At 39.2% G+C, this 23939-nt stretch overlaps 4 protein-coding genes across 4 annotated transcripts; all 4 read left to right on the top strand.

Annotated features, from left to right (window-relative positions):
* Positions 1-2032: 2032 nt before the first annotated feature.
* LOC122832516 (extracellular calcium-sensing receptor-like) lies at positions 2033-6630 on the top strand. Its single transcript, XM_044119337.1, has 8 exons — positions 2033-2307; positions 2762-3056; positions 3149-3438; positions 4046-4341; positions 4596-4801; positions 4922-5143; positions 5219-5342; positions 5418-6630. The coding sequence occupies exons 1-8, from the start codon at positions 2033-2035 to the stop codon at positions 6314-6316; spliced, it is 2607 nt and encodes an 868-aa protein (XP_043975272.1). The 3' UTR covers positions 6317-6630.
* A 984-nt stretch (positions 6631-7614) lies between these two features.
* LOC122832514 (extracellular calcium-sensing receptor-like) lies at positions 7615-11329 on the top strand. The gene is made up of 7 exons (XM_044119335.1): positions 7615-8252; positions 8344-8633; positions 8720-9015; positions 9346-9551; positions 9642-9863; positions 9965-10088; positions 10162-11329. Exons 1-7 carry the CDS (start codon positions 7992-7994, stop codon positions 11058-11060), a joined length of 2298 nt encoding a protein of 765 aa, XP_043975270.1. The 5' UTR covers positions 7615-7991; the 3' UTR covers positions 11061-11329.
* A 715-nt stretch (positions 11330-12044) lies between these two features.
* Positions 12045-16943, top strand: LOC122832510 (extracellular calcium-sensing receptor-like). The gene is made up of 8 exons (XM_044119329.1): positions 12045-12431; positions 12874-13168; positions 13275-13564; positions 13780-14075; positions 14849-15054; positions 15144-15365; positions 15444-15567; positions 15647-16943. The coding sequence occupies exons 1-8, from the start codon at positions 12154-12156 to the stop codon at positions 16543-16545; spliced, it is 2610 nt and encodes an 869-aa protein (XP_043975264.1). The 5' UTR covers positions 12045-12153; the 3' UTR covers positions 16546-16943.
* Positions 16944-17159: 216 nt separating this feature from the next.
* Positions 17160-23579, top strand: LOC122832509 (extracellular calcium-sensing receptor-like). The gene is made up of 8 exons (XM_044119328.1): positions 17160-19791; positions 20073-20367; positions 20466-20755; positions 20849-21152; positions 21697-21885; positions 21999-22220; positions 22318-22441; positions 22513-23579. Exons 1-8 carry the CDS (start codon positions 19496-19498, stop codon positions 23409-23411), a joined length of 2619 nt encoding a protein of 872 aa, XP_043975263.1. The 5' UTR covers positions 17160-19495; the 3' UTR covers positions 23412-23579.
* Positions 23580-23939: the final 360 nt, after the last annotated feature.

The following is a 23939-nucleotide window of genomic DNA, read 5'->3' as shown; positions in this document are numbered from 1 at the left end:
TCATCAATTTAAGATGATTTTCACAAAGAAATCAACTTTTGATAACTTTGGTGTCCAATTCTTGGTAAACTGGATGGTTCTCTCCGTTTTTTTGTTTTGTTTTTTTTTTTATTAATTGCCCAGACAAACATATTTAGTTTCCATGGAAACATTAGTGAATTTATATAAAATGACTTCAATAAAAAATTTATAAAGCACTTTTCCAACATGTACCTTCTATAATATCCTTAAATTATTAAATTTATCTCTTTTACATCTAATTCCAGAAATGTTATGAATGCTTATGGTGATTATCTTATTTTGTTTTCAGACAATACATTTTGAAATAATTTATCTTCTCAAACAGATAAACTTGATCTATTTTTTATATATATGCCCTGACAAACATGCTTGTTTTCCATGGAAGCGCTGATCTGAATACAATTAATAATCCTGATACTTAAAGTATATAAAAATATTATTTTCAAACAATAGACTTCAATATGAGTTACTTCTACATGGGTGAACTGATTCTGAAAGAGAAAAAAAGCATTTTTTGAAGTTAGGAAGGTATAATTCGGATTTTTGGGATGCAAAATATTTGTGAGTTAATTGATTTAATTTTGTGATTTATGTGTTAGTTATTTGAAATTTTGGAAAATGTCAGTAATGCTGACTTGTTTTGGTTTGAGAGAAGTTCTGGAAGCAGCTTTTTGAAAAATGCTGTATATGTAGTCTCCATGGATACGTTGATTAAATAACAACACACAACCTTATTCTCATAAAAAAAAAATCTTTAAGACAATCAATGTGTGCATATTAATTTCACTAAATGACTTAGTTTATTGTAATTACTCAAAACCAGAAAATCAGTGTTTTGCTCCTTTGCATTTTAGTGATGTATCATTTTTAGAAGTTAGTTGAAGATTATCAGTGAATGTCAGTGTTCAACAGGACAACAATGATGTTGGTTTCAGTTAGTCCAGTTGTGATTCACTTGCTAGTTAGCATTCGTTTTGGATTGCTGGGGGTTAACACTACTTATGTGGTTTAAAAAGTTCTTTTTGGTTTGAGGAGATCTGTTTGAATTTGGATCTTTGGAATAAAAAGTCAATACCAGACCTGATCCAGTTTTCAAAAAATGCACCAAAAACCCTTTCGGTCTCCTTGGATACGTTACTTGAAATCAAACTTTATTACTTGAAGATTAGAAAAGGTTTTGTCCTTTGCATATCTGGAGCTGTAATATATTTTCACGCTGATTACATTTTCAGAAAGAGTCAGCGATCTTAATAGTGGTGTGGTGATTGGAAAGCTTATTTTAGTTTGAAATATTTACTTTAAGAGAATCTGTTTTGTTGACATTCTTTGTCTCCATGGAGATATTGACAAAAGCATTTGGAGCAGTGAAATGTGTGGAGATTCATCTGAGTTTATTGCTGGATTGTGTGCAGCCCTGATCTTCATATGTGATAATACGTCTTCGGGGCATCCATACACACATCGTGCACACATAAAGGATGTAAATTACTAGTTTTATTATTTTGTATGGCTTAGCTCCAGACAAAATATAATGACCATTTTAACACTGGATATGTATTTTCACCATTTTCAAAAACTAGCGATTGGGAATAGCAAAGACACTTTGCCTGATCGCCCAACTGAACTCAACCACCAACCCCACTTTCTCTTCTTTATTCAGTAAAACAATAACAGCATGAGGTTGTCAAATCCTAATTCATAAAGCAGTTCTTTTGTTCCTTTTGAATTTCAGGCTCATAAATATTTTTGTAAAGCACTTATGGTGCTGGGTGTTAAAGCTTGCAGCTAAAAACAAACAGTCCATCCAGAAGATTTTGCCAATATAAAAAGCGAAGTTTGTTTAAACAGAGAAAAAAAAAACCAAAATCTACACTGTAAGATTAAACACACAACCAACGGTTTCTGGGACAGAGCATGTGATTTTAGAGCAGAAATAACCTGACATATAAAAGAGGCTCGCAAACCAGTAAGAGCACAGTTAGGGAGAGAGAGAGATTCGAGCACGCAAGGAATGGAAATCTGGAGATCAGCTTTACGTCTATTGGAGCTGATGGCAGTAGTTGTCTCTGGTGGTTTGAAAACCCGGAGTGGACTCACAGAGGCTGAAAGTGGTGCCAGCACTGAGACTCCATCGGTAGAATGTACCCTGCAGGGTTCCCCTCGCTCACCTGTCTACTCAGCAGACGGGGACTTTATCATTGGAGGTGTTTTCTCTATTCATTACCAACTTTACACAGTGATCTATAATTACACCACCAAGCCTGAGCCTCCGAGGTGCGCAGGGAGGTCAGTAAGAAAAGAGAGAGAAATTGAAAGGATGTTAAAGATTTACAAATAGATTTATTAAGGATGCAGAGACAAGGGCTTTTTTTTCATGTTGAAACAATACTGTGTATTTCTTTGGTAATATTGTGCAGAATTTTAAGTAGATGCTATTGCAACTTCTTTCTGCTTCTTTACAAAAACGCACACTTTGGTTTACTACTGGCCAGTAAATCTAAATGTTACATGGTCAACATTGCTAGTGAGGAGTTTGACTCTTTCTAGCTGCCACATTGAAATTTACCTTAAGTTTTGAATAATGTGCGATTTCATACTTTGAATTCTGTCGGGAAAAATATTTTAATTGTTTTGGTGAAGAGATAAAATACGGCACCAAATGGATCCTTGGGGGCTGAGGGATTTGTATAGAGTTTCTGTGCAATTTCTTCTGATTTCTTTCTTTTTCTTTTCTGCTTAGTATTGATGCCCGGGAACTGCGCTTCTCTCGTTCAATGGTCTTTGCCATCGAAGAGATAAACAACCGCACGGATCTGCTGCCAGGCATCAAACTCGGATATCAGATCTACGATTCATGTGCGTCCGTGCCCGTCGCCGTCCACGTGGCGTTCCAGCTGTCAAACGGCCAGGACCCCGCGTTTTACAAAGGCGCCAACTGCTCTCGGTCCGGCGTGGTGATGGCTGCCGTTGGCGAATCTGGATCTACACCATCCATCAGCATGTCACGCATCATGGGCTCTTTTAACATCCCTCAAGTAAAGGCTCACTTTATTTGAAGCTGAGGATAGAAAGAAATGATTTTTCTGCACATTACTCTTGTTTTTAAACACGTCATGTTTTGCTTTAGGTGAGCCACTACGCCACTTGTGCTTGTCTGTCAGATAAGCAGCACTACCCAAATTTCTTCAGAACCATTCCCAGTGACCATTACCAAGCTGACGCCCTGGCCAAGCTGGTGAAACACTTCGGTTGGACTTGGATAGGAGCCGTCCACTCTGACTCGGATTATGGAAATAGCGGCATGGGGTCTTTTCTAGAAGCAGCTCTCAGAGAGGGGATCTGTGTGGAGTACATTGAGTCTTTCTTTAGAACTGACCCAGGCAGCAAGATCCAAAGAGTCGCTGATGCCATCCGCAGGTGACGCTTGGTGCACATGTCTGAGTTTGTCTGATTTCACTGCAACAACAGAAAATCTCATCAAGTATTGTTGTTTTAGTTTCTAGTGCAAATTGAACTTACAGCTTGATATAGGAGCTTGTTTTAAGTCAATGGTTTCTTAATATCGACGAAAAAGGACGAATTCTAAATGAAATAATCTGACAGAACAAGACATTTTAATTTATAATATGGGAAAAATGCATAGTTCCAGACTTTTCCACTTATAACTAGTACTTTTTCATTAATATTAAGGAATTAATTACCTAAAATGAGCAGTTTCTTGAAAAAGCTCCTCCTGAGTTAGTTTTATCTTATTTCAAGTGTGCCAAGATATTTGCACTAGAAATTAGAACAAAAGTACTTGGTAAGATTGTGTGTTGTTGAAGTGTTTGGATGTTGTCATTCAGAAATTACAAACATTACATTCAAATTATGGAAAAGTATTCTTGTGCTTTTCATCCCCTTCGCATGTAAAAAAACAAAGATCCAAAAAAAAACTACTTTTATCATGAAATACCCGCATGTTCGCCTTTAGATTAAGCAGCATAAAATGTAAATTATTTTGCATTTTCATGTCATTTCACAGGTCAACAGCCATGGTTGTTGTGGCATTTATTGCCTCTGGAGACATGAGGGTCCTGCTGGAGGAGCTGGATCGTGCTCCTCCACCGCCTCGCCAGTGGATTGGCAGTGAGTCCTGGGTGACCGACACGTTCATGGTCAGATACAGTTTCTGTGCGGGGGCCATTGGAGTTGCTATTCCGCAGTCTGTCATCCCGGGCCTGAGAGATTTCCTCCTGGGTCTCTCTCCGTCAGAAGCGGCTGCCTCCCCACTGCTTACTGAGTTCTGGGAGGATGCGTTCAACTGCAGCCTGACAAAACGTGAGAGCTCTTCTCAGATGTTTTGTATTTTTTTCTTTTTCACATATTAAAAATACTGTCTGCTTTAAGACCAGACACAAAAAGTCTGCTACATTTACATCCTGTACTCCAGTTATACCGGTTGAGTTTCAAATTTTTTTTTCTTTCTTGTAATTGTGAGAAAAATATAGGACTGTGTGGTCAATGTTGAAGTCAGATAAAATTGTGGTAAAATGTTTTATCGTTTGACATGAAACAGTTGTTTGTTTCTTCAGATCCTGCTGCAAACAAGGGCGAGTGTGACGGAACTGAAGACCTGAAAAGGCTGGAGAACCCGTACACCAAAACATCTCAGCTGAGAGTGACTAACATGGTGTACAAGGCCGCTTACGCTGTAGCGCATGCTTATCACAACGCACTGTGTCGGAAAACCAACACCACCATTCAGTGTGACAAATTCATCGAACTGAATGCAAATCAGGTTAGTCCAAATGAAAACCTATGGTTAATGGTCTATTCTTTATTTTTATTATTATTATTATTATTATTATTATTATTATTATTATTATTATTATCTGTTGCCGTTGTTTCTTTGTTCCAGATTTTTTCTGAAATAAGGAAAGTCAATTTTTCTCAAAATGGTTACCATGTCTCGTTTGATGCTAATGGTGATCCCGTAGCTGCATATGAGGTGGTCAACTGGCAAACAACTGAGAGCGGAGGCACTGAGGTAGTGACTGTGGGTTATTATGATGCATCATTGCCAGGAGGACAGCAGTTCCAGATCAATAGGAGAATAACGTGGATGAAGGGTGGATCACAAGTAATGACAGTGACATTTTAAACAGGTGAGGAGTTTGTGTCTTAAAATAATATTTTTACATTTTCTCTGTTTAAGGTTCCAGTGTCAGTTTGTTCAGAGAGTTGTCCTCCAGGAACTCGTAAAGTGTTGCAGAAAGGAAAACCAATCTGCTGCTATGACTGTATACCATGTCCTGAAGGAGAGATCAGTAATATGACAGGTAAAATTTAATGTTTTTAGTGTTTACAAACATCTTGATATTCATTTGTTCAAAAATCTCTGTTTCTATTCATAGATGCTCCAGATTGCATTTCATGCCCTAGTGAACTCTGGCCTAATTCAGTCAACACAGCTTGTTTCCCCAAAGTTGTGGAGTTCCTCTCTTTTGATGAAGTGTTGGGAATCATTCTGGAAGTTTTCTCAATCAGTGGAGCCTTTCTGGCCATTATTACAGGAATGCTTTTCTTCCATCACAGAACAACTCCAATTGTCAGAGCCAACAACTCTGAGCTGAGCTTCCTGCTGCTCTTCTCTCTGACTCTGTGTTTCTTATGTTCATTAACTTTCATTGGAGCCCCCTCTGAGTGGTCCTGCATGCTGCGGCACACAGCGTTTGGCATCACATTTGTTCTCTCTATCTCCTGTGTTCTTGGGAAAACTATAGTGGTTCTAATGGCCTTTAAAGCTACACTTCCTGGTAGTAATGCTATGAAATGGTTTGGACCTCCACAGCAAAGAATGACTGTAGTATCTTTTACATTTATTCAGGTTATAATATGTATCATTTGGTTGGTTGTGAGTCCTCCCTTCCCAGTGAAAAATCTGACCACCTACAAGGAGAAGATCATCCTGGAATGTGCGTTAGGCTCTGCTGTTGGTTTCTGGGCTGTGCTCGGCTACATCGGCCTGCTGGCTGTGTTTTGCTTTGTGTTAGCTGTTCTAGCTCGGAAACTACCTGATAATTTCAACGAAGCCAAGATGATAACCTTCAGCATGTTGATATTCTGTGCAGTCTGGATCACCTTCATCCCAGCTTATGTCAGCTCTCCTGGGAAATTTACTGTGGCTGTGGAGATATTTGCTATTCTGGCCTCCAGTTTTGGACTGATACTGTGTATATTTGCTCCAAAGTGTTTCATCATTTTGTTTCAACCAGAGAAAAACACTAAGAAATTTCTCATGAACAAAACCTAAGTTAAACCCCAAAGAAGACTGGAATCAATGGGACAAAAATACAGGTAGTATTAATCTGGTTGTTGCATATCATAAACTATTTACACCGATTTGAAAAAGTTTTGCTGCCATGCATTAAGTAAAAAGTTTGGAGCAGTAGTTTAAGTGCACCCATGTTCCATTGTGGCAGTATATGATATATGTGAGTCTGTTGTTTTCTTGTTTCAAAAATAAATTCCATACTAAACAAATGTCTCTGGATATTAATGTAAACACAATGATTTACTGAATACATCATAAAACACCTGCGACAGACTGGCGACCTATCCATGGTGAACCCCGCCTCTCGACCAGAACGTAGCTGGAGAGGAACCAGCAACCCTCATGACACCATTAGGGATAAAGGGTGAATAGAAAATGGATCGATGGATGGATGATAAAACACTGTGCAGCCAACATCACCTTTAAGTTTGTGTAATAGCAAACAGTGGATTACCAAAAAGTTATCAAAACTTTTATACAACTTCAACTAATTCAGATTTTCTTACATTTCAACCAATGACCACAGCTGGCCCAATGCAGAACACAGCCTTGAAGAAAATGAAAGTTTGATTTTAATCCTTGTTCTACTAAAGGAGTGGTATAATGTTATGTACTTTCCTTGAGCAGGGTGCCATTTTGCAGCAGAAACAAGCAATTAAGCTACTTTCAATTGTTCTGAAAATGTTTTTGTCAATCAATACTTGAAGAAAATTTGACTTTGCAATTCCATGCAAAGTTCATTTGGCCTTTTGTCTTTAGTGTTCTTTCCAATTTGAGGATTATTTCAGTAGTGGTCTTTGACTCTGAATATTCAAAGATTAGAATACTGATCATATAGTTCAATGAGTATATGTGAGTACAGTAAATTTAAGCCGGTTGTATAGAGGCTTAGGTTAGGCGAGGTCACTTTAAGACGGGATCATAGATCCCTAGGGGAGCGCATGTTCTTTTTACTGACCCGATATAAAACGCATGTTCATGAGAACACTCTTGCACCAGAATACAAACAGTGGAAGAATGGAGGTCGGTCTGAGATTAGCGATGAGTTTGTTTGAGCTGATCACAGTTGTTGTGCTGGGTGGGTCTCTCAATGGTGTAAAAGAAAGAAATCAGCATACAGATAACCTGACTGGCCCTGATTTCAGTGCCGAGGCTTCATTGGTGAAATGTACACTGCAGGGTACGCCTCGTCAACCTGCGTTCTCCATGGACGGGGACTTTGTGATTGGAGGGGCTTTTTTAATTCACTACCAAGCCCAGACAGTGATTAATAACTACACCTCCAAGCCTGAGCTTCCAATATGCAGAGGGAGGTTAGTAAAGAGGAAAGACGAAGTGTGTTAGATGAAGATGTGCATTAATCTTTTTAAAAATGTGATTTTTCATGCTCAAAACAACGCAAAAAGGCTTAGCAGTAGATTTGAGTAACTTGAATTGTTCCAATAATTATATTTAGATTTCAGTTAACATTTCTACATTTGAATCTCTATGAACTTTGAAATTATTTCTTGTTTTGGAACTTTGTTGGTCCCACAACTTTGTTCAAGTTGTTTTGTTTTTAATGTCAGGAATATTTGTTTTCCTGGGTTAGAATCAGAACTCTCATTTCATTCTGTGCAGCTTTAACGCTTGGGCTCTGCAATTCTCTCGCACAATGGTCTTTGCTATTGAGGAGATCAACAACAGCACAGAGCTGCTGCCAGGCGTCAGACTTGGATATCAGATATTTGACACTTGCGCCTCTGTGCCTCTTGCTGTGCATGCTGCATTTCAGCTTTCTAACGGCCAGGATCCCGTGTTTTACCAAGGTAGCAACTGTTCAAAGTCTGGAGAGGTGGTGGCTGCTGTTGGAGACTCTGGATCCACATCCTCTATCAGCATCTCACAAATCTTTGGGTCCTTTAAAATCCCTCTGGTAATTTGTGTATATTAATTAAAAACATTTTTATGTACATGAAAATGTTAAAGTCATTATTGTTATTTTTAAAATGATATTCCTTTTGTAGGTAAGCTACTTTTCCACTTGTGCCTGCCTGTCTGATAAACATGAGTACCCAACGTTTTTCAGAACAATTCCCAGTGATTATTACCAAGCTGCTGCACTGGCCAAACTGGTGAAACACTTTGGCTGGACTTGGATCGGAGCCATCCATTCGGACTCAGTTTATGGAAATAATGGCATGGCTTCTTTCCTTGACACAGCACTCAAAGAGGGGATCTGTGTGGCGTACATTGAATCTTTCTATCGAACTGACCCACAGAACAAGATCAGAAAAGTAGCTGATGCCATCCGCAGGTTTTCGAAGTTTTTTATATTTGCCACTGTGCCTTACAATTTTGTGAACCTGAATTTTAATTTATTTTACACATTTTTCTTTTCAGATCTACAGCCAAAGTAGTTTTGGCATTTGCAGGTGGTGGTGATATGAAGGTCCTCCTAGAGGAGCTGAGCAGAGAACCAACTCCACATCTGCAGTGGATTGGAAGTGAAGCATGGATAAGTGAACCACTTTTGATGAGTTTCAGTTTCTGTGCAGGAGCTTTTGGAGTTGCCATTCAGCAATCTGTCATTCCAGGGCTGAGAGATTTCCTCCTGGATCTCTCTCCCTCTGAAGTGGCAGCTTCCTCAGTGCTGACTGAGTTCTGGGAGGATGCATTCAACTGCAGCCTGACAGAAGGTAGGAAATGTTTGTCTGTGTGTTTTTTAGTTTAATACTTAATTTAAAGAAATATGTTCACTTTGAATGAAAAATTTATTCCAATAATGACAATATTTTCAGCTGTTATTATTGTCAATATTTTCTATTTTCTAGTGTCACTACATGTCAAACTAAATACAGCTTTTGTTCATTCTTGGACAAGCATAAAACCATTAAACATTTTTTAGTAAAATAGATCGGCCATAACAAGCCCTAGAGTAATATGTCATTGAAAACAACATTTAACAATTTGACCTGGATGAGTTGTGTATGTTTCCATGTTTATTAGACTTTTTTTCTTCTCCTTAGCTGCTGATCCACATAAGGGAAAATGTGATGGAATGGAAGATATTAAAGCTCTTAAAAGTCCGTATACTGAAACATCTCAGTTAAGAGGTTCTAACATGGTGTACAAGGCTGTGTATGCAGTAGCGCATGCCATTCACAATGCAGTGTGTCAGGAAACAAACGGACCCACTCAGTGTGACAAACACAAGCGTCTAGAGCCTGAACAAGTTAGTTTAAGTAAAAAGTAAATCAGTTTTTTACTGGTTTGCTCTTATTGATATTTTTTTTACAATCCCTTTGTCTTTACTATTTTACAGGTTTTCACTGAACTAAAGAAAGTCAACTTTTCCCAAAATGGCTACCATGTCTCATTTGATGCTAATGGAGATCCTGTGGCGTTTTATGAGCTGGTAAACTGGCAGAAAAGTGAGAGTGGAGTTATTGAACTGGTAACAGTGGGATATTATGATGCTTCACTGCCAAGAGGCCAGGAGTTTCTTATTAACAGGAATATTACCTGGATGGATGGTTACAAACAAGTAATGAATCTATCACCAATAATTTAGGCAGAGTTCATACACTGGAGATGCTTGTAAAATATGGTTAAATTATTGCTTTTTTTCCTTTTACTAAAAAACAGGTTCCAGTGTCAGTTTGCTCAGACAGTTGTCCTCTAGGAACTCGCAAAGTGTTGCAGAAAGGAAAACCAATCTGCTGCTATGACTGTATACCATGTCCTGAAGGAGAGATCAGCAACATGACAGGTAAAATCCTTTTCTTTATTTTTCATTTTCAAATAATTTAGTATTGATACTGGTGTCTACACCATTTTTTTAGATTCCCCTGATTGCTTCCCGTGTCCCAGAGAGTTCTGGCCAAATCCAAAGAGAGATGCCTGTTTCCCAAAACCTGTGGAGTTTCTTTCCTTCGATGAAGTTCTGTCAATCATCCTGACTGTAGTGTCAATCAGTGGAGCCTTTCTGGCCATTATTACATCAGTGATTTTCTACCATCACAGAACAACTCCAATTGTCAGAGCCAACAACTCTGAGCTGAGTTTCCTGCTGCTCTTCTCTCTGACTCTGTGTTTCTTATGTTCATTAACTTTCATTGGAGCCCCCTCTGAGTGGTCCTGCATGCTGCGGCACACAGCGTTTGGCATCACATTTGTTCTCTGTATCTCCTGTGTTCTTGGCAAAACTATAGTGGTTCTAATGGCCTTTAAAGCTACACTTCCTGGTAGTAATGCTATGAAATGGTTTGGTCCTCCACAGCAAAGAATGACTGTAGTATCTTTTACATTTATTCAGGTTATAATATGTATCATTTGGTTGGTTGTGAGTCCTCCCTTCCCAGTGAAAAATCTGACCACCTACAAGGAGAAGATCATCCTGGAATGTGCGTTAGGCTCTGCTGTTGGTTTCTGGGCTGTGCTCGGCTACATCGGCCTGCTGGCTGTGTTTTGCTTTGTGTTAGCTGTTCTAGCTCGGAAACTACCTGATAATTTCAACGAAGCCAAGATGATAACCTTCAGCATGTTGATATTCTGTGCAGTCTGGATCACCTTCATCCCAGCTTATGTCAGCTCTCCTGGGAAATTTACTGTGGCTGTGGAGATATTTGCTATTCTGGCCTCCAGTTTTGGACTGATACTGTGTATATTTGCTCCAAAGTGTTTCATCATTTTGTTTCAGCCTGAGAAAAACACTAAAAAATATTTGATGACTAAAAAATAAATTTTCAAGTGTTTTCAAACAATGACAATGATTTCAGTTTGTGTAAAATTTTAAATGTATGTTGTCCGAAATGTTATCTTTTCTAAATTTTGACAAATGTCTTTTGCTTCTGTCTAATTCTGACACTGTCCCTTTAACCTGGTGTTGACTTCTGTGACAAATATTTGTTTACCTCCGAAACAAATAAAACTGTTGTAGGTAATTATTGCGGATATAAGACTTTTACGTTTGTCTTCTTGTTGTGACAGTATAACACGGAACAAAAAGTGTGGAAAGAAATGAGCTCCTCTCTCTGCTTGGACTGAAATACCAACATGAGCCAGTAGGAGAGTCATGGCGCTATGCTGAAACTGCTATTACACAACAGTGGGGATTTGGCGGGGGTTAAAACTCACTACTACATCAAAATCTGGAGGGAAAAAAAACAAGTTTTTTGTAGTTATGTGATGTGACCATGAACCCCAAAGCGGGTTGATGGACAGAGTCACACAAACTGCATTTCCGTTACCAAATGTCCGCAAAACCTCATATATATTCTGCTAATGTCAATAAAAACACAGTTTCGCAATTGCGGTATTTCCAATAATTAAGAAAAGCAATTAAAATCACACATGAATAAGTTAGTTCACGTGATAAGTGAAAACATCCACGCGCTATGATCAACCAACTGCTTCCTGTTGTCTTCGTTTTCGAAGTTTGGGCCATAAAACCCGAAAGTTTTTGACTTGTTTCTTTTTTTTTTCAAAATTGGTATGACTCCATGTTCCAAAATTTATTTGTGCGTTGTCAAATTGCACAGTTATATGATATTATAAAAAAAATCTAGTTTATCTGAATAAGAAAATATAAAACAAACTATGTATATTACACCCCAATCTACAAAAAAATAAATCACCGAAAACACATAAGCAATGTTGTATAAATGAATAAACGAAAAAAAATAAAATCTAATATTTAATAAGAAATTGTAAAAGGAGTCAGAGAAGCAAACGATTGAGGTTGTACCCTCGTCAGGTAAATGATCACCTGACGTATAATGGAGAAGGCTTAAGAAGCTATAAAACACACTTTCACTCCTGCAGACTCTTGAGGAATGGAGATCTGGGCTGCTTTCAACTCCCTGAGATTGGCTGTTTGTTTGCTGGAGCTGATGTCAGTGTTTAGCCTGGGTGGGTCTGCAGACAGACTGACACAGAGGACAGAGTCCACAGATCCTCTCACTCAGTGCACCCTGCAGGGCACGCCTCGTGCGTCAGCTTTCTCGAAGGACGGGGACTTTGTTATCGGAGGCATTTTCTCAATTCATTTCCAACTTTACACAGTGATTTATAATTACACCACCAAGCCTGAGCCTCCCAGATGTACGGGGAGGTTAGTGTGGAGAAGTGGAGAAATGAACCATAGAAATGTGAAGTTTTGATGGTTTTTTTTTTATTTATTATTATTTTTTTTATTATTATTTTGCCATTTCATGTTGTATTTTAGAAAAGGATTTAATTTGTTGTTGTTATAATGAATGTTCTTCTAGCTATTAGCAGAACATTTGTTTCCTCAAATAACTGAGGCCTCATTTAGGTTAATGGGGGGAAAAACACTTACATACATTTAGGGTTTATACATAATAGAACAAGAATGAAACATTAAAAAAATGTGAAATTGTAATTTAAAAAAAGAGTCAGTATGATAAGTTTCATTTATGTTCTGGATTTGCAGATGAATTACGTCATCAATTGTTTTCTGTTAAGTCAGACTGATTTCTTGACTATTTGATGCCAAGTTTTGATCTAAACACCCACCCTCTGGTTTTGTGCAGCTTGAACTCTCGCGTTCTGCGCTTCTCGCGCGCAATGATCTTTGCCATTGAGGAAATAAACAACAGCTCCCAGCTGCTCCCCGGCGTCCGTCTCGGATATCAGATCTATGACTCGTGCATAGCGGTGCCCGTGGCCGCGCACGTGGCGTTCCAGCTGTCAAACGGCCAGGACCCCGTGTTTCACCAAGGCGAGAATTGTTCTCAGTCCGGAGTGGTGGTGGCTGCTGTGGGAGACTCCGGATCCACTCCATCCATCAGCATTTCGCGCATCTTCCGCTCCTTCAGCATTCCATTGGTAAGAAGTGCGAATTTACCGCAAACTAAAACTATAAAGTGTATTTCTACTTCTATTAAATTGAAAAAACAAAACTTACAAGTGGTTTGTTTAATTACTCCTTTAGGTGAGTCCATTTGCCACCTGTGCCTGTCTGTCAGATAAGCAGCAGCATCCGACGTTTTTCAGAACCATTCCCAGTGACCAGTACCAAGCTGACGCGCTGGCCAAACTGGTGAAACACTTCGGCTGGACTTGGATTGGCGCGGTGCGCTCCGACTCGGATTATGGAAATTACGGCATGGCGTCCTTTCTGGACGCAGCGCTCAGAGAGGGGATCTGCGTGGAGTACTCTGAAGCCTTCTACCGGACCGACCCGCCGAGCAAGATCCAAAAAGTTGCCGATGTGATCCGAAGGTTTCTGAACGTCTCAAATGTTGCTTTTTGCGTTTTTTTGCAGACAGATTATGTGACAGAAAATTACTTCATGTTTTCGTTCTTGTCCATTCTCTCAGTTAAATGAAGCCCAGATGCTTAGAGTTGATGTCTGTTTTCATGCATAAACAGTAAGTCACAAAAATACGCATTTAAAAGATTAATTCATTTAACTTGTGTGTATTTTGTGAACCCAGATCAACAGCGGTTGTTATTGTGGCCTTCGCGGCCTCTGGTGACATGAAGGTCCTGTTAGAGGAGCTGGCCCGGGACCCCCCTCCACCTCGTCAGTGGATCGGAAGTGAGGGCTGGGTGACGGATCCTCACTTGATGAGCGTCGGTTTTTGCGCGGGTGCCATCGGAGTTGCCATCCAACGGTCTGTGATCCCAGGGCTGAGAGATTTCCTCCTGGATCTCTCTCCCTCTGACGCGGCTGCGTCCTCGGTGCTGACCGAGTTCTGGGAGGAGGCGTTCAACTGCAGCCTGACAGAAAGTGAGGACCCTGCGATTTAAATCTACCATCTGTTCTGTAAACGTATTTTATGATAAGAGATTACATTTCATTTACATATTTAAACCGAGACATTTCTTTTAATATTCATGAATGAAATCTTGGTAGGTCAGTGAATTCAAACGTTGTTTTTCTTTCATTCAACTTAATTTGTTTTATCTGCTGTTTTACATAGTGGCTCATCTTTATTTCACTTAGTAATTTCTTTAACACAGTAATTTATACTTAATCATATTTTTGAAAACGTACTACTTCTACTTCTACTACTATTGCTAATAAAATTGCTACTAATGATAATAAATGTCTCATTTTATACAAACATGTTTTAATGAAAATGAACCTTTTGTTTTCTTAAAATATTTTTTGTAGCGTTTAAATAATTTTGGTAAGGATCAGGGATCCTGTCATTGAGTGTGTTTAAAAGATTTAAAAGTAGAACGTCATAAAAAGTGCTTCTGTATTCTTTATTTTACTCTTCTTCAAATGTATGAGATTGAAAAGTCCAGCGCTGCGTCACGTCTGGCCATTTGTAATTCTCTCTCAACTTAACAAACATGAAGTGAAGCAGGAGTGTTTCAGCTATTCTACAGACTCAAGAATGAAGTCTCACACTCGCAAACTGCAAAAGCAGGCGGCTGGCATCTGCGTTCCTTTGAGCTGCGCCAAAACATATTGAAGCCGTGTCCAAATGCTTAAAATCCAAAGTGAGAGCGCAAATGTTCTTTCACAGACTAAAAGCTTTTATCCGTTTCCAGGTGCTGACTTGAACAAAAGAGTGTGCGACGGAACGGAAGACATTAGAAGGCTTGAGAACCCGTACACTGAGACGTCTCAGTTGAGAGCGACCAACATGGTGTACAAGGCTGTGTACGCGATAGGACATGCCATTCACAATGCGCTGTGTGAGGAAAGGAACGAAACCATTCAGTGTGACAAACATACCAGCTTACAGCCAAAACAGGTTAGCTTGAGTGAAAGAGGCGATCTGGAAGCTTTTTTTTAAAGTGAGGCCGTTGATTCCTTTCTCTCCGTTTCTTTCTTACTGTACAGGTTTTCACTGAGTTAAAGAAAGTGAACTTTTCCAGAAATGGCTATCATGTTTCTTTTGATGATAATGGGGATCCTGTGGCTTTTTACGAGCTGGTAAACTGGCAAAGCAATGAAAATGGAGTTATTGAGCTGGTATCAGTGGGGTACTACGATGCATCACTGCCGACGGGAGAGCAGTTCCGTATGAATGGGAACTTAATCTGGCTGGACGGTGGAACACAAGTAACGAGGCTAATGTTCAGAACTGTAATTGTTTGCTATACTGGCAAAGCTATTATTTTGACCTTTTCTCTGTTTCAGGTTCCAGTGTCAGTTTGTTCAGAGAGTTGTCCTCCAGGAACTCGTAAAGTGTTGCAGAAAGGAAAACCAATCTGCTGCTATGACTGTATACCATGTCCTGAAGGAGAGATCAGTAATATGACAGGTAGAATTTATAGTATGCATGTTTGCACGATTAGATAATTCCAAATTAAAAATGTGTTTGTGTTTTGTTTGTTTTTTAGATTCTCCTGATTGTTTTCTGTGCCATGATGAATTCTGGCCTAATCCAGAAAAAGAGGCTTGTCACCCCAAACCTGTGGAGTTTCTTTCATTCGATGAAGTCCTGTCAATTATCCTGACTGCATTTTCTGTTGGTGGAGCCGTACTCACTGTCATAACAGCAGTGATTTTCTTCCATCACAGAACAACTCCAATTGTCAGAGCCAACAACTCTGAGCTGAGCTTCCTGCTGCTCTTCTCTCTGACTCTGTGTTTCTTATGTTCATTAACTTTCATTGGAGCCCCCTCTGAGTGGTCCTGCATGCTGCGGCACACAGCTTTTGGCATCACATTTGTTCTCTGTATCTCCTGTGTTCTTGGCAAAACTATAGTGGTTCTAATGGCTTTTAAAGCTACACTTCCTGGTAGTAATGCTATGAAATGGTTTGGACCTGTACAGCAAAGAATGACTGTTGTGTCTGTAACCTTTATTCAAGTTATAATATGTATTATTTGGTTGGTTGTGAGTCCTCCCTTCCCAGTGAAAAATCTGACCACCTACAAGGAGAAGATCATCCTGGAATGTGCGTTAGGCTCTGCTGTTGGTTTCTGGGCTGTGCTCGGCTACATCGGCCTGCTGGCTGTGTTTTGCTTTGTGTTAGCTGTTCTAGCTCGGAAACTACCTGATAATTTCAACGAAGCCAAGATGATAACCTTCAGCATGTTGATATTCTGTGCAGTCTGGATCACCTTCATCCCAGCTTATGTCAGCTCTCCTGGGAAATTTACTGTGGCTGTGGAGATATTTGCTATTCTTGCCTCCAGTTTTGGACTGATACTGTGTATATTTGCTCCAAAGTGTTTCATCATTTTGTTTCAACCAGAGAAAAACACTAAGAAATTTCTCATGAACAAAAACTAATCCCACATTGTCACAGACTTGAAAACACAATCACTTTCTACGCAAAGGCGATGGCAACTCTGACTTTAATTTCAAAATGTTCTATAATTGGTATTCTTAACATAATGTTCGTAAATTAAAACATTACGTATGACTACACTAGACTAACATAACATTTGTATATGTTAAATAAAGAAGCAAGGAACACATGTAGAAACAGTCAAATTTTGTCATAAGCACGGAAAAAAGCAAATAAACTGAAGTTTGATTTAACTCTGATTTAAATAAAAACATTTGTAAGTGTTTTTACTCAGTGTCTGTAAACATTTGGTTTCAACCCTATTTCCTATCTGTGGTAGGTGGCAGAATAACTTCCAGTTCAAAAGTCCACTGCGCTGTTTTCCAATCAGTGATAGCTCATGTTTTTCACTGAACCTACTTCTTGCTGTTTTTCTTACATAAGAGTTGGTATAAGAATTGATTACTTAGCTTAAAGTTGCAGTAGGAAGTTTTGAGAAAACCTCTGACTTAGGCCATTGTAAGGGGATAATAATAATAATAATAATAATAATAATAATAATAATACTATATATATACCTATTTATTTAGATATTTATTTAAATATCTGCTTTTATTTTAAAAAAAACATACCTTCCACAACTTTAATTAATGGTGAAATACATTAGTTTAACCTGCCTGTAACATTACCTTGTTGTGTGATTTAAAATAGCTTTAATTCACACTGCAGTGTCAAACTTGAGCAATGTTTTTGTTTTGAGAGAGAGTTTTAGCTAAGCACTTCCTCTAACAGGCTCACGTACTTCCTCTTTGCTAAGTACTTGTCAGGATCTGTTCCTTTTCTGTGTTTATTTTGAGTTTCTGTGTCTCTGTGTTGTCCTGTCTCCCCTTGAGTGCTCCCAGGTGTTTCTTGTCTCCTTGATTACCCTCTGTGTATTTAACCCCACCTGTGTCCTTTGTTCCTCGTTGCGTTTGTCCAGTACCTTTGTCATGTTTGAGAGCTTTTGCAAATGCTCTTTGTGCTGTCTGGACTTTGTGTTTTTGGATTTTCTGGATTTACTTTCATCATTAAACCTAGTGATGGGTAAATGAGGCGTCATGTATCGTTTCGGCCCATAGCAAAACTGTATTGATACTATGCCGATACTGTGTCACTGAATACTGACACCTGCTGGACATCAAAAATCCCTACAGGCAACGCAGTTGACAGACTGATTTGATGACCAAGTCTATACAATAAGATTTAAGTCATTGTATTTTATTGTATATTATATGTTGTATTATGTCATATCTTCAGTGAAATTCAAAATATATTTGATATTCTTCGATACAGTCAATAAATAATGCAAACATGTACCAAGTGATGAAAATGAAAGTGAACGTGTTTGGAATGAGGATGCTTGTGGACTGTTTGTTTTTTTTGTTTTTTTTTCTCACAAATTTTCATTCAAAAAAATACATTTTTCCAACATTTTGAAATTTAGGCCTGTTCCGTTTTTTGACAACTTCTCCTGCTGTAGAACATAAATATGCAAACAATACATTTCTATGAAATAGTTTATAAACCGCAACTGAGTAATTTGTAGAATGGCTGTATACCAGAGTTTATCCTGGGTGTATCTGGGATTTCATTCTGATGCCTGGCACTATAATGCCTCAGCATTGGGGAGGTGAATTTATTTAAATAAAACAGATTTTAGAGACACTGTATATTGTTCATATAAATAAATTTTTTTCTTTTATATTTATTTTGTACATAGATCTTTATGAATGTGTTTTGCTGCAAATGTCTTTTTTTTTATTTATAGCGGGGTTGTCTTTATTTTCTTTTTTATTTATGGAGGGTAATTTAAGAATAAAATTATTAAATGTATAACTTAAAAGGAGAAATATATGCAACACTTAACCTGCAGTACATAATATGAAAGTAAACTAAAAGTCAGTTTCAGCTGAATTTGGATTCAGATAGATCAAGTAGAAACTGAAAAGAACCGGATGAAACAACAACGAAGTGATAACCAATACCTTATTGTCTGACGTAAGAGCAAAAGGGTCCCAAACTACAAAACCTTTCGTTTGCCTTGAGGTTGCTCCATAGAGTATGCTGTACCGTAAAAGATCGGTCACGTGACTTGCTGAAAGCAATACGCGCACCGACGTAGGTTTTAGTCTATGGGCTTGACACATGCGCCGACGCATCGGTGTTGCCGGACCCATCACTAATTAAACCTTCTTATTCATCTCACCCTGGGTCTGCTGCCTCTGCCTCACCACCAAAATCATGACAGTACTTCCTCTATGCCAATGCAGGTAATACTGACATTAAACGGAAGGTATTACAGAAAACTGTTTTTATGCAAGTTAAATTATTCGACTCAACTAAAAGCAAGAGTGAACAGATGAAGTCCTGTAGAGCAGTGGTCCCCAGCCTTTTTAGTACAGCGGACCGGTCAACCCTTCCTAAATTTTCTGCAGAGTGGGGAGGTGTGGTTGCACGCGTTGTAAGGACCGGAGCGAATCTGTTGTTTCTTACTCATTCTGCTTCAAGTTGGCACGCAAGACATAACCGACAGCATTCGGTTTGGTATTTTCAAAATAAAAGCTCCTCAAGACTCAATACTTAGAACGGACATATTTAATTATTTCTTGCGGGCCCAGTACCAATTAGTCCATGGACTGGTACCGGTCCGCTGGTTGGGGACCACTGATGTAGAGTACAAAACATAATTTTATACGCCACCGAAAATAAATAAATAATAATAATTCAGCACAACCAAGGCGAATTCAGTCAATTGAAGGCGATGCTTTTGAGCCAATTCGGCCCAAGAAAAATCATTCCATACATGGTATCAAAGATGACTGGTGATGTCATACGTTTTCCGATGATCACCTGATCTGTTGCGCGCTGTAAAAGACCAATAAAACACACCAGCTCCCTACACACACTTGGAGAATGGAGATTGGCCTGAGATTAGCAGTGAGTTTGTTCAACTTGTTAATTGCAGTTGTTGCTGACTCCTTTAATGATGACGTGGAAAGAGCGATTCAGTCAACAGACGCTCTGAACGGTGCTGGTGTCAGCGCTGAGGCTCCATTGGTGAAATGTAGCCTGCAGGGTTCTGCCCGTCTGCCTGCCTTTTCCATGGATGGAGACTTTGTGATTGGAGGGGCTTTCTTCATTCACTACCAAATGCACACACTGGTAAACAACTACACCACAAAGCCTGAGCTGCCGAGATGCACAGGAAGGTTAGTAAGAGGGAGAAATGTTGCAAATTATGTGTAATTTTGTTATGATCGCTAAAGAAAATATATCTTTACAGCTGCATAGATTTAGCTGTAGATTTAGTGATGATAAACCTCAATGTGTGCTCAGCTTCATTCAAGTAAAATGTTAATATCTCATACTCTGTTATCAAATTGTTAATAATCCTATTTATTTTTTCCACAACATGCTCATACTGTTTTTCAGTTGTTGTTTTTTTATTTGGAATACTTTTATGTCGGGGTTAACATTTCATTCTGTGCAGCTTCAATGCCCGGGATCTGCGCTTCTCTCGCACAATGATCTTTGCAATTGAGGAGATAAATAACAGCACAGAGCTGCTGCCTGGCATCAGACTGGGTTATCAGATCTATGACACATGCTCCGCCGTGCCAGTAGCTGTGCATGTTGCTTTTCAGCTGTCAAACGGTCAGGACCCTGTGATTTACAAAGGAGAGAACTGTTCTCAGTCTGGAGTGGTGGTGGCTGCTGTGGGAGACTCTGGATCCACTCCATCCATCAGCATGTCACGCATCATGGGGTCATTCAACATCCCTCTGGTAGGAAAAATCAATTTCATTGCAAACAGAAACTCTAATGTACATATTCTCAATCGCATCTTTGTTGTTTTGTTTTTTTTAAATCTTTTCTCCTGCAGGTGAGCCACTTTGCCACTTGTGCCTGCCTGTCTGATAAACACGAGTATCCGACTTTTTTCCGAACGATTCCCAGTGATTATTACCAAGCTGCTGCGCTGGCCAAACTGGTGAAACACTTTGGTTGGACATGGATCGGAGCCATCCATTCGGACTCAGATTATGGAAATTACGGCATAGCAACCTTTCTTGAGACGGCAGGCAGAGAGGGGATCTGTGTGGAGTACATTGAATCCTTTGATTGGACCCACCCACAGAACAAAATCCGAAGACTCGCCGACGTTGTCCGGAGGTTTTTTTGCATCACTCGCTTACGTCATATGGGTTTGTTTACATGTGACTCATAAAATGATAAAGTAATATGACTGAATTTCTGTTTCTTCAGGTCAACAGCAACAGTAGTTGTGGCGTTTGCCGCTCCTGGAGACTTGAAAATCCTCTTTGAAGAGCTGGCATGGCAGCCAGGTCCACCTCGTCAGTGGATTGGAAGCGAAGCCTGGATAACCGACCCGAATCTAATGAGATTTAGTTTCTGCACAGGGGCCATCGGTGTGGCCATTCAGAAATCTGTGGTCCCAGGTTTGAGAGACTTCCTTTTAAATCTCTCTCTCTCTGATGTTTCTGCATCCTCAGTTCTCACTGAGTTCTGGGAGGAAGCGTTCAACTGCAGCCTGACAAGAGGTGAGAAAGTTTTATCTCTTTCTCCCTCAGTGTGTTTTTGGTGTAATCACACAAACTAGTAACTGTATGCATTACACTAAAAATAACAATTTCCACTTTATGATACTTGATACATCATTGGTAAGAAACATTTTCCAGGCATTTCTCAGGGTGTAAATTGCTCCTTCAGCTGTTATTAGATGTGCCAGTTTCATGTTTCTTTATTTGATTTGAATCAAAGTGTTGATTTGAAATACCCAAAGTAAAATATATGTGTAAAAAAACACTCCCAAACTTTTTATTTATTGCTTACTGTTTGTGAAACTTAGAATAAGGTGTACTCTGATCCACCGAGTTACTAATTTTATGTTAACCCACACTATTGTAATTTTTGTGAAAGGTCTCCTGTCCTTTGAAACGAAAACTCAAAGTTGTATAGTAGTTAGAATGCTATAACCTGAGACTATGTGCAATAAAACTAAGTTAACATGGTTGTTTGACTAATTTCAGATTGTCTCTTTACATAATTTTAATTCACTAATTTATTTCTCCTCAGCTTCTAAACTAAACAAGAGAGTGTGTGATGGAACTGAAAATCTAAAAACCCTTAAAAGTCCGTACACTGAAACATCTCAGTTAAGAGTTTCTAACATGGTGTACAAGGCTGTTTATGCCGTAGCACATGCCATTCACAATGTAATATGTGAGGAAACAAATGAAACCACAAAATGTGATAAATACATCAGACTGGAGCCCCAACAGGTCAGCTTGAATAATAACTAAATGCCAGAGTTTAAAATCAGTTGTAAATTTCTTCATTGTTAATTTCTAACTTAGCTATTGTTTTCTTGCTCTCTCGTTTTCTTGGTTCATAGGTTTTAACTGAACTCAAGAAAGTAAACTTTTCTCGAAATGGCTATCATGTGTCATTCGATGTTAATGGTGACCCCATAGCTTTTTATGAGCTGGTAAACTGGCAGAAGAGTGAGAGAGGAGTTATTGAGCCGGTAACAGTGGGATACTACGACGCATCACTGCCGAGGGGGGAACAGTTTCGTATCAACAGGAACCTAACCTGGCTGGAAGATGGAGCACAAGTACTTACCTTAACTTAGCAAATGAAGAAGTTGTAAACTAGTTGGACAAGAATTTTGCATAATAATTGTTTAAATGTTGCCTCCGTCTCTGTTTCAGGTTCCAGTGTCAGTTTGTTCAGAGAGTTGTCCTCCAGGAACTCGTAAAGTGTTGCAGAAAGGAAAACCAATCTGCTGTTATGACTGTATACCATGTCCTGAAGGAGAGATCAGTAATATAACAGGTATGTTTATTTCCTATGAAAATCACTTCATGAAAATAAGAACTGTTGCAAAGGCTGATTCTTCTTTTTAGATGCTCCAGATTGCTTCCTGTGTCCCAGCGAGTTCTGGCCTAATGCAGAGAAGAACAATTGCTTTCCCAAACCTGTGGAGTTCCTTTCCTTTGATGAAGTCCTGTCAATCATCTTGGCTATATTTTCTGTTGGTGGAGCCTTTCTGGCCATTATTACAGGAATGCTTTTCTACCATCACAGAACAACTCCAATTGTCAGAGCCAACAACTCTGAGCTGAGCTTCCTGCTGCTCTTCTCTCTGACTCTGTGTTTCTTATGTTCATTAACTTTCATTGGAGCCCCCTCTGAGTGGTCCTGCATGCTGCGGCACACAGCGTTTGGCATCACATTTGTTCTCTGTATCTCCTGTGTTCTTGGCAAAACTATAGTGGTTCTAATGGCCTTTAAAGCTACACTTCCTGGTAGTAATGCTATGAAATGGTTTGGTCCTCCACAGCAAAGATTGACTGTTGTGTCCATCACATTTCTTCAGGTTGTTATATGTATCATTTGGTTGGTTGTGAGTCCTCCCTTCCCAGTGAAAAATCTGACCACCTACAAGGAGAAGATCATCCTGGAATGTGCGTTAGGCTCTGCTGTTGGTTTCTGGGCTGTGCTCGGCTACATCGGCCTGCTGGCTGTGTTTTGCTTTGTGTTAGCTGTTCTAGCTCGGAAACTACCTGATAATTTCAACGAAGCCAAGATGATAACCTTCAGCATGTTGATATTCTGTGCAGTCTGGATCACCTTCATCCCAGCTTATGTCAGCTCTCCTGGGAAATTTACTGTGGCTGTGGAGATATTTGCTATTCTGGCCTCCAGTTTTGGACTGATACTGTGTATATTTGCTCCAAAGTGTTTCATCATTTTGTTTCAACCAGAGAAAAACACTAAGAAATTTCTCATGAACAAAACCTAAGTTAAACCCCAAAGAAGACTGGAATCAACGGGACAAAAATACAGGTAGTATTAATCTGGTTGTTGCATATCATAAACTATTTACACCTATTTGAAAAAGATTTGCTGCCATGCATTAAGTAAACAGTTTGGAGGAGTAGTTTAAATGCACCCATGTTCCATTGTGGTAATATATAATATATGTGAGTCTGTTGTTATCTTGTTTCAAAAATAAATCACGTACTAAACCAATGTCTCTGGATATTATTGTAAACACAATGATTTACTGAATACATCATAAAACACAGCGTGGCAATCCTCAATTTCAAGTTTGTTTAATAGCTACAGTGGTTTACCAAAAAGTTTTATATGATTTCAACTAAGGCTGCACAGTGGCGCAGTTGGTAGAGCTGTTGCCTTACAGCAAGAAGGTTCTGGGTTCGATTCTCGGCCCAGGGTCTTTCTGCATGGAGTTTTATTTCTTCTCTCCGGGTTCTCCGGCTTCCTCCCACAGTCCAAAAACATGACTGTCAGGTTAATTGGGCTCTCT

This window comes from Gambusia affinis, linkage group LG06 (genome assembly GCF_019740435.1).
Source record: "Gambusia affinis linkage group LG06, SWU_Gaff_1.0, whole genome shotgun sequence".
Classification (NCBI taxonomy): Eukaryota; Metazoa; Chordata; class Actinopteri; order Cyprinodontiformes; family Poeciliidae; genus Gambusia; species Gambusia affinis.
Note: the sequence above shows the minus strand (reverse complement) of the source record. Positions and strands in the feature narration are given on the sequence as shown.

Excerpts from the sequence above, each read along its gene's own strand:
- LOC122832514 (XM_044119335.1), top strand. The coding sequence starts at position 7,992 with ATGGTCTTTGCTATTGAGGAGATCAACAACAGCACAGAGCTGCTGCCA. Across the intron at positions 8,634-8,719 it reads GTAGCTGATGCCATCCGCAG|ATCTACAGCCAAAGTAGTTT; the intron begins GTTTTCGAAGTT and ends TTTTCTTTTCAG. Across the intron at positions 9,016-9,345 it reads CAACTGCAGCCTGACAGAAG|CTGCTGATCCACATAAGGGA; the intron begins GTAGGAAATGTT and ends TCTTCTCCTTAG.
- LOC122832516 (XM_044119337.1), top strand. The coding sequence starts at position 2,033 with ATGGAAATCTGGAGATCAGCTTTACGTCTATTGGAGCTGATGGCAGTA. Across the intron at positions 3,439-4,045 it reads GTCGCTGATGCCATCCGCAG|GTCAACAGCCATGGTTGTTG; the intron begins GTGACGCTTGGT and ends GTCATTTCACAG. Across the intron at positions 4,342-4,595 it reads CAACTGCAGCCTGACAAAAC|ATCCTGCTGCAAACAAGGGC; the intron begins GTGAGAGCTCTT and ends TTGTTTCTTCAG.
- LOC122832510 (XM_044119329.1), top strand. The coding sequence starts at position 12,154 with ATGGAGATCTGGGCTGCTTTCAACTCCCTGAGATTGGCTGTTTGTTTG. Across the intron at positions 13,565-13,779 it reads GTTGCCGATGTGATCCGAAG|ATCAACAGCGGTTGTTATTG; the intron begins GTTTCTGAACGT and ends TTGTGAACCCAG. Across the intron at positions 15,568-15,646 it reads AGAGATCAGTAATATGACAG|ATTCTCCTGATTGTTTTCTG; the intron begins GTAGAATTTATA and ends TTTGTTTTTTAG.
- LOC122832509 (XM_044119328.1), top strand. The coding sequence starts at position 19,496 with ATGGAGATTGGCCTGAGATTAGCAGTGAGTTTGTTCAACTTGTTAATT. Across the intron at positions 19,792-20,072 it reads CTGCCGAGATGCACAGGAAG|CTTCAATGCCCGGGATCTGC; the intron begins GTTAGTAAGAGG and ends CATTCTGTGCAG. Across the intron at positions 22,442-22,512 it reads AGAGATCAGTAATATAACAG|ATGCTCCAGATTGCTTCCTG; the intron begins GTATGTTTATTT and ends TCTTCTTTTTAG.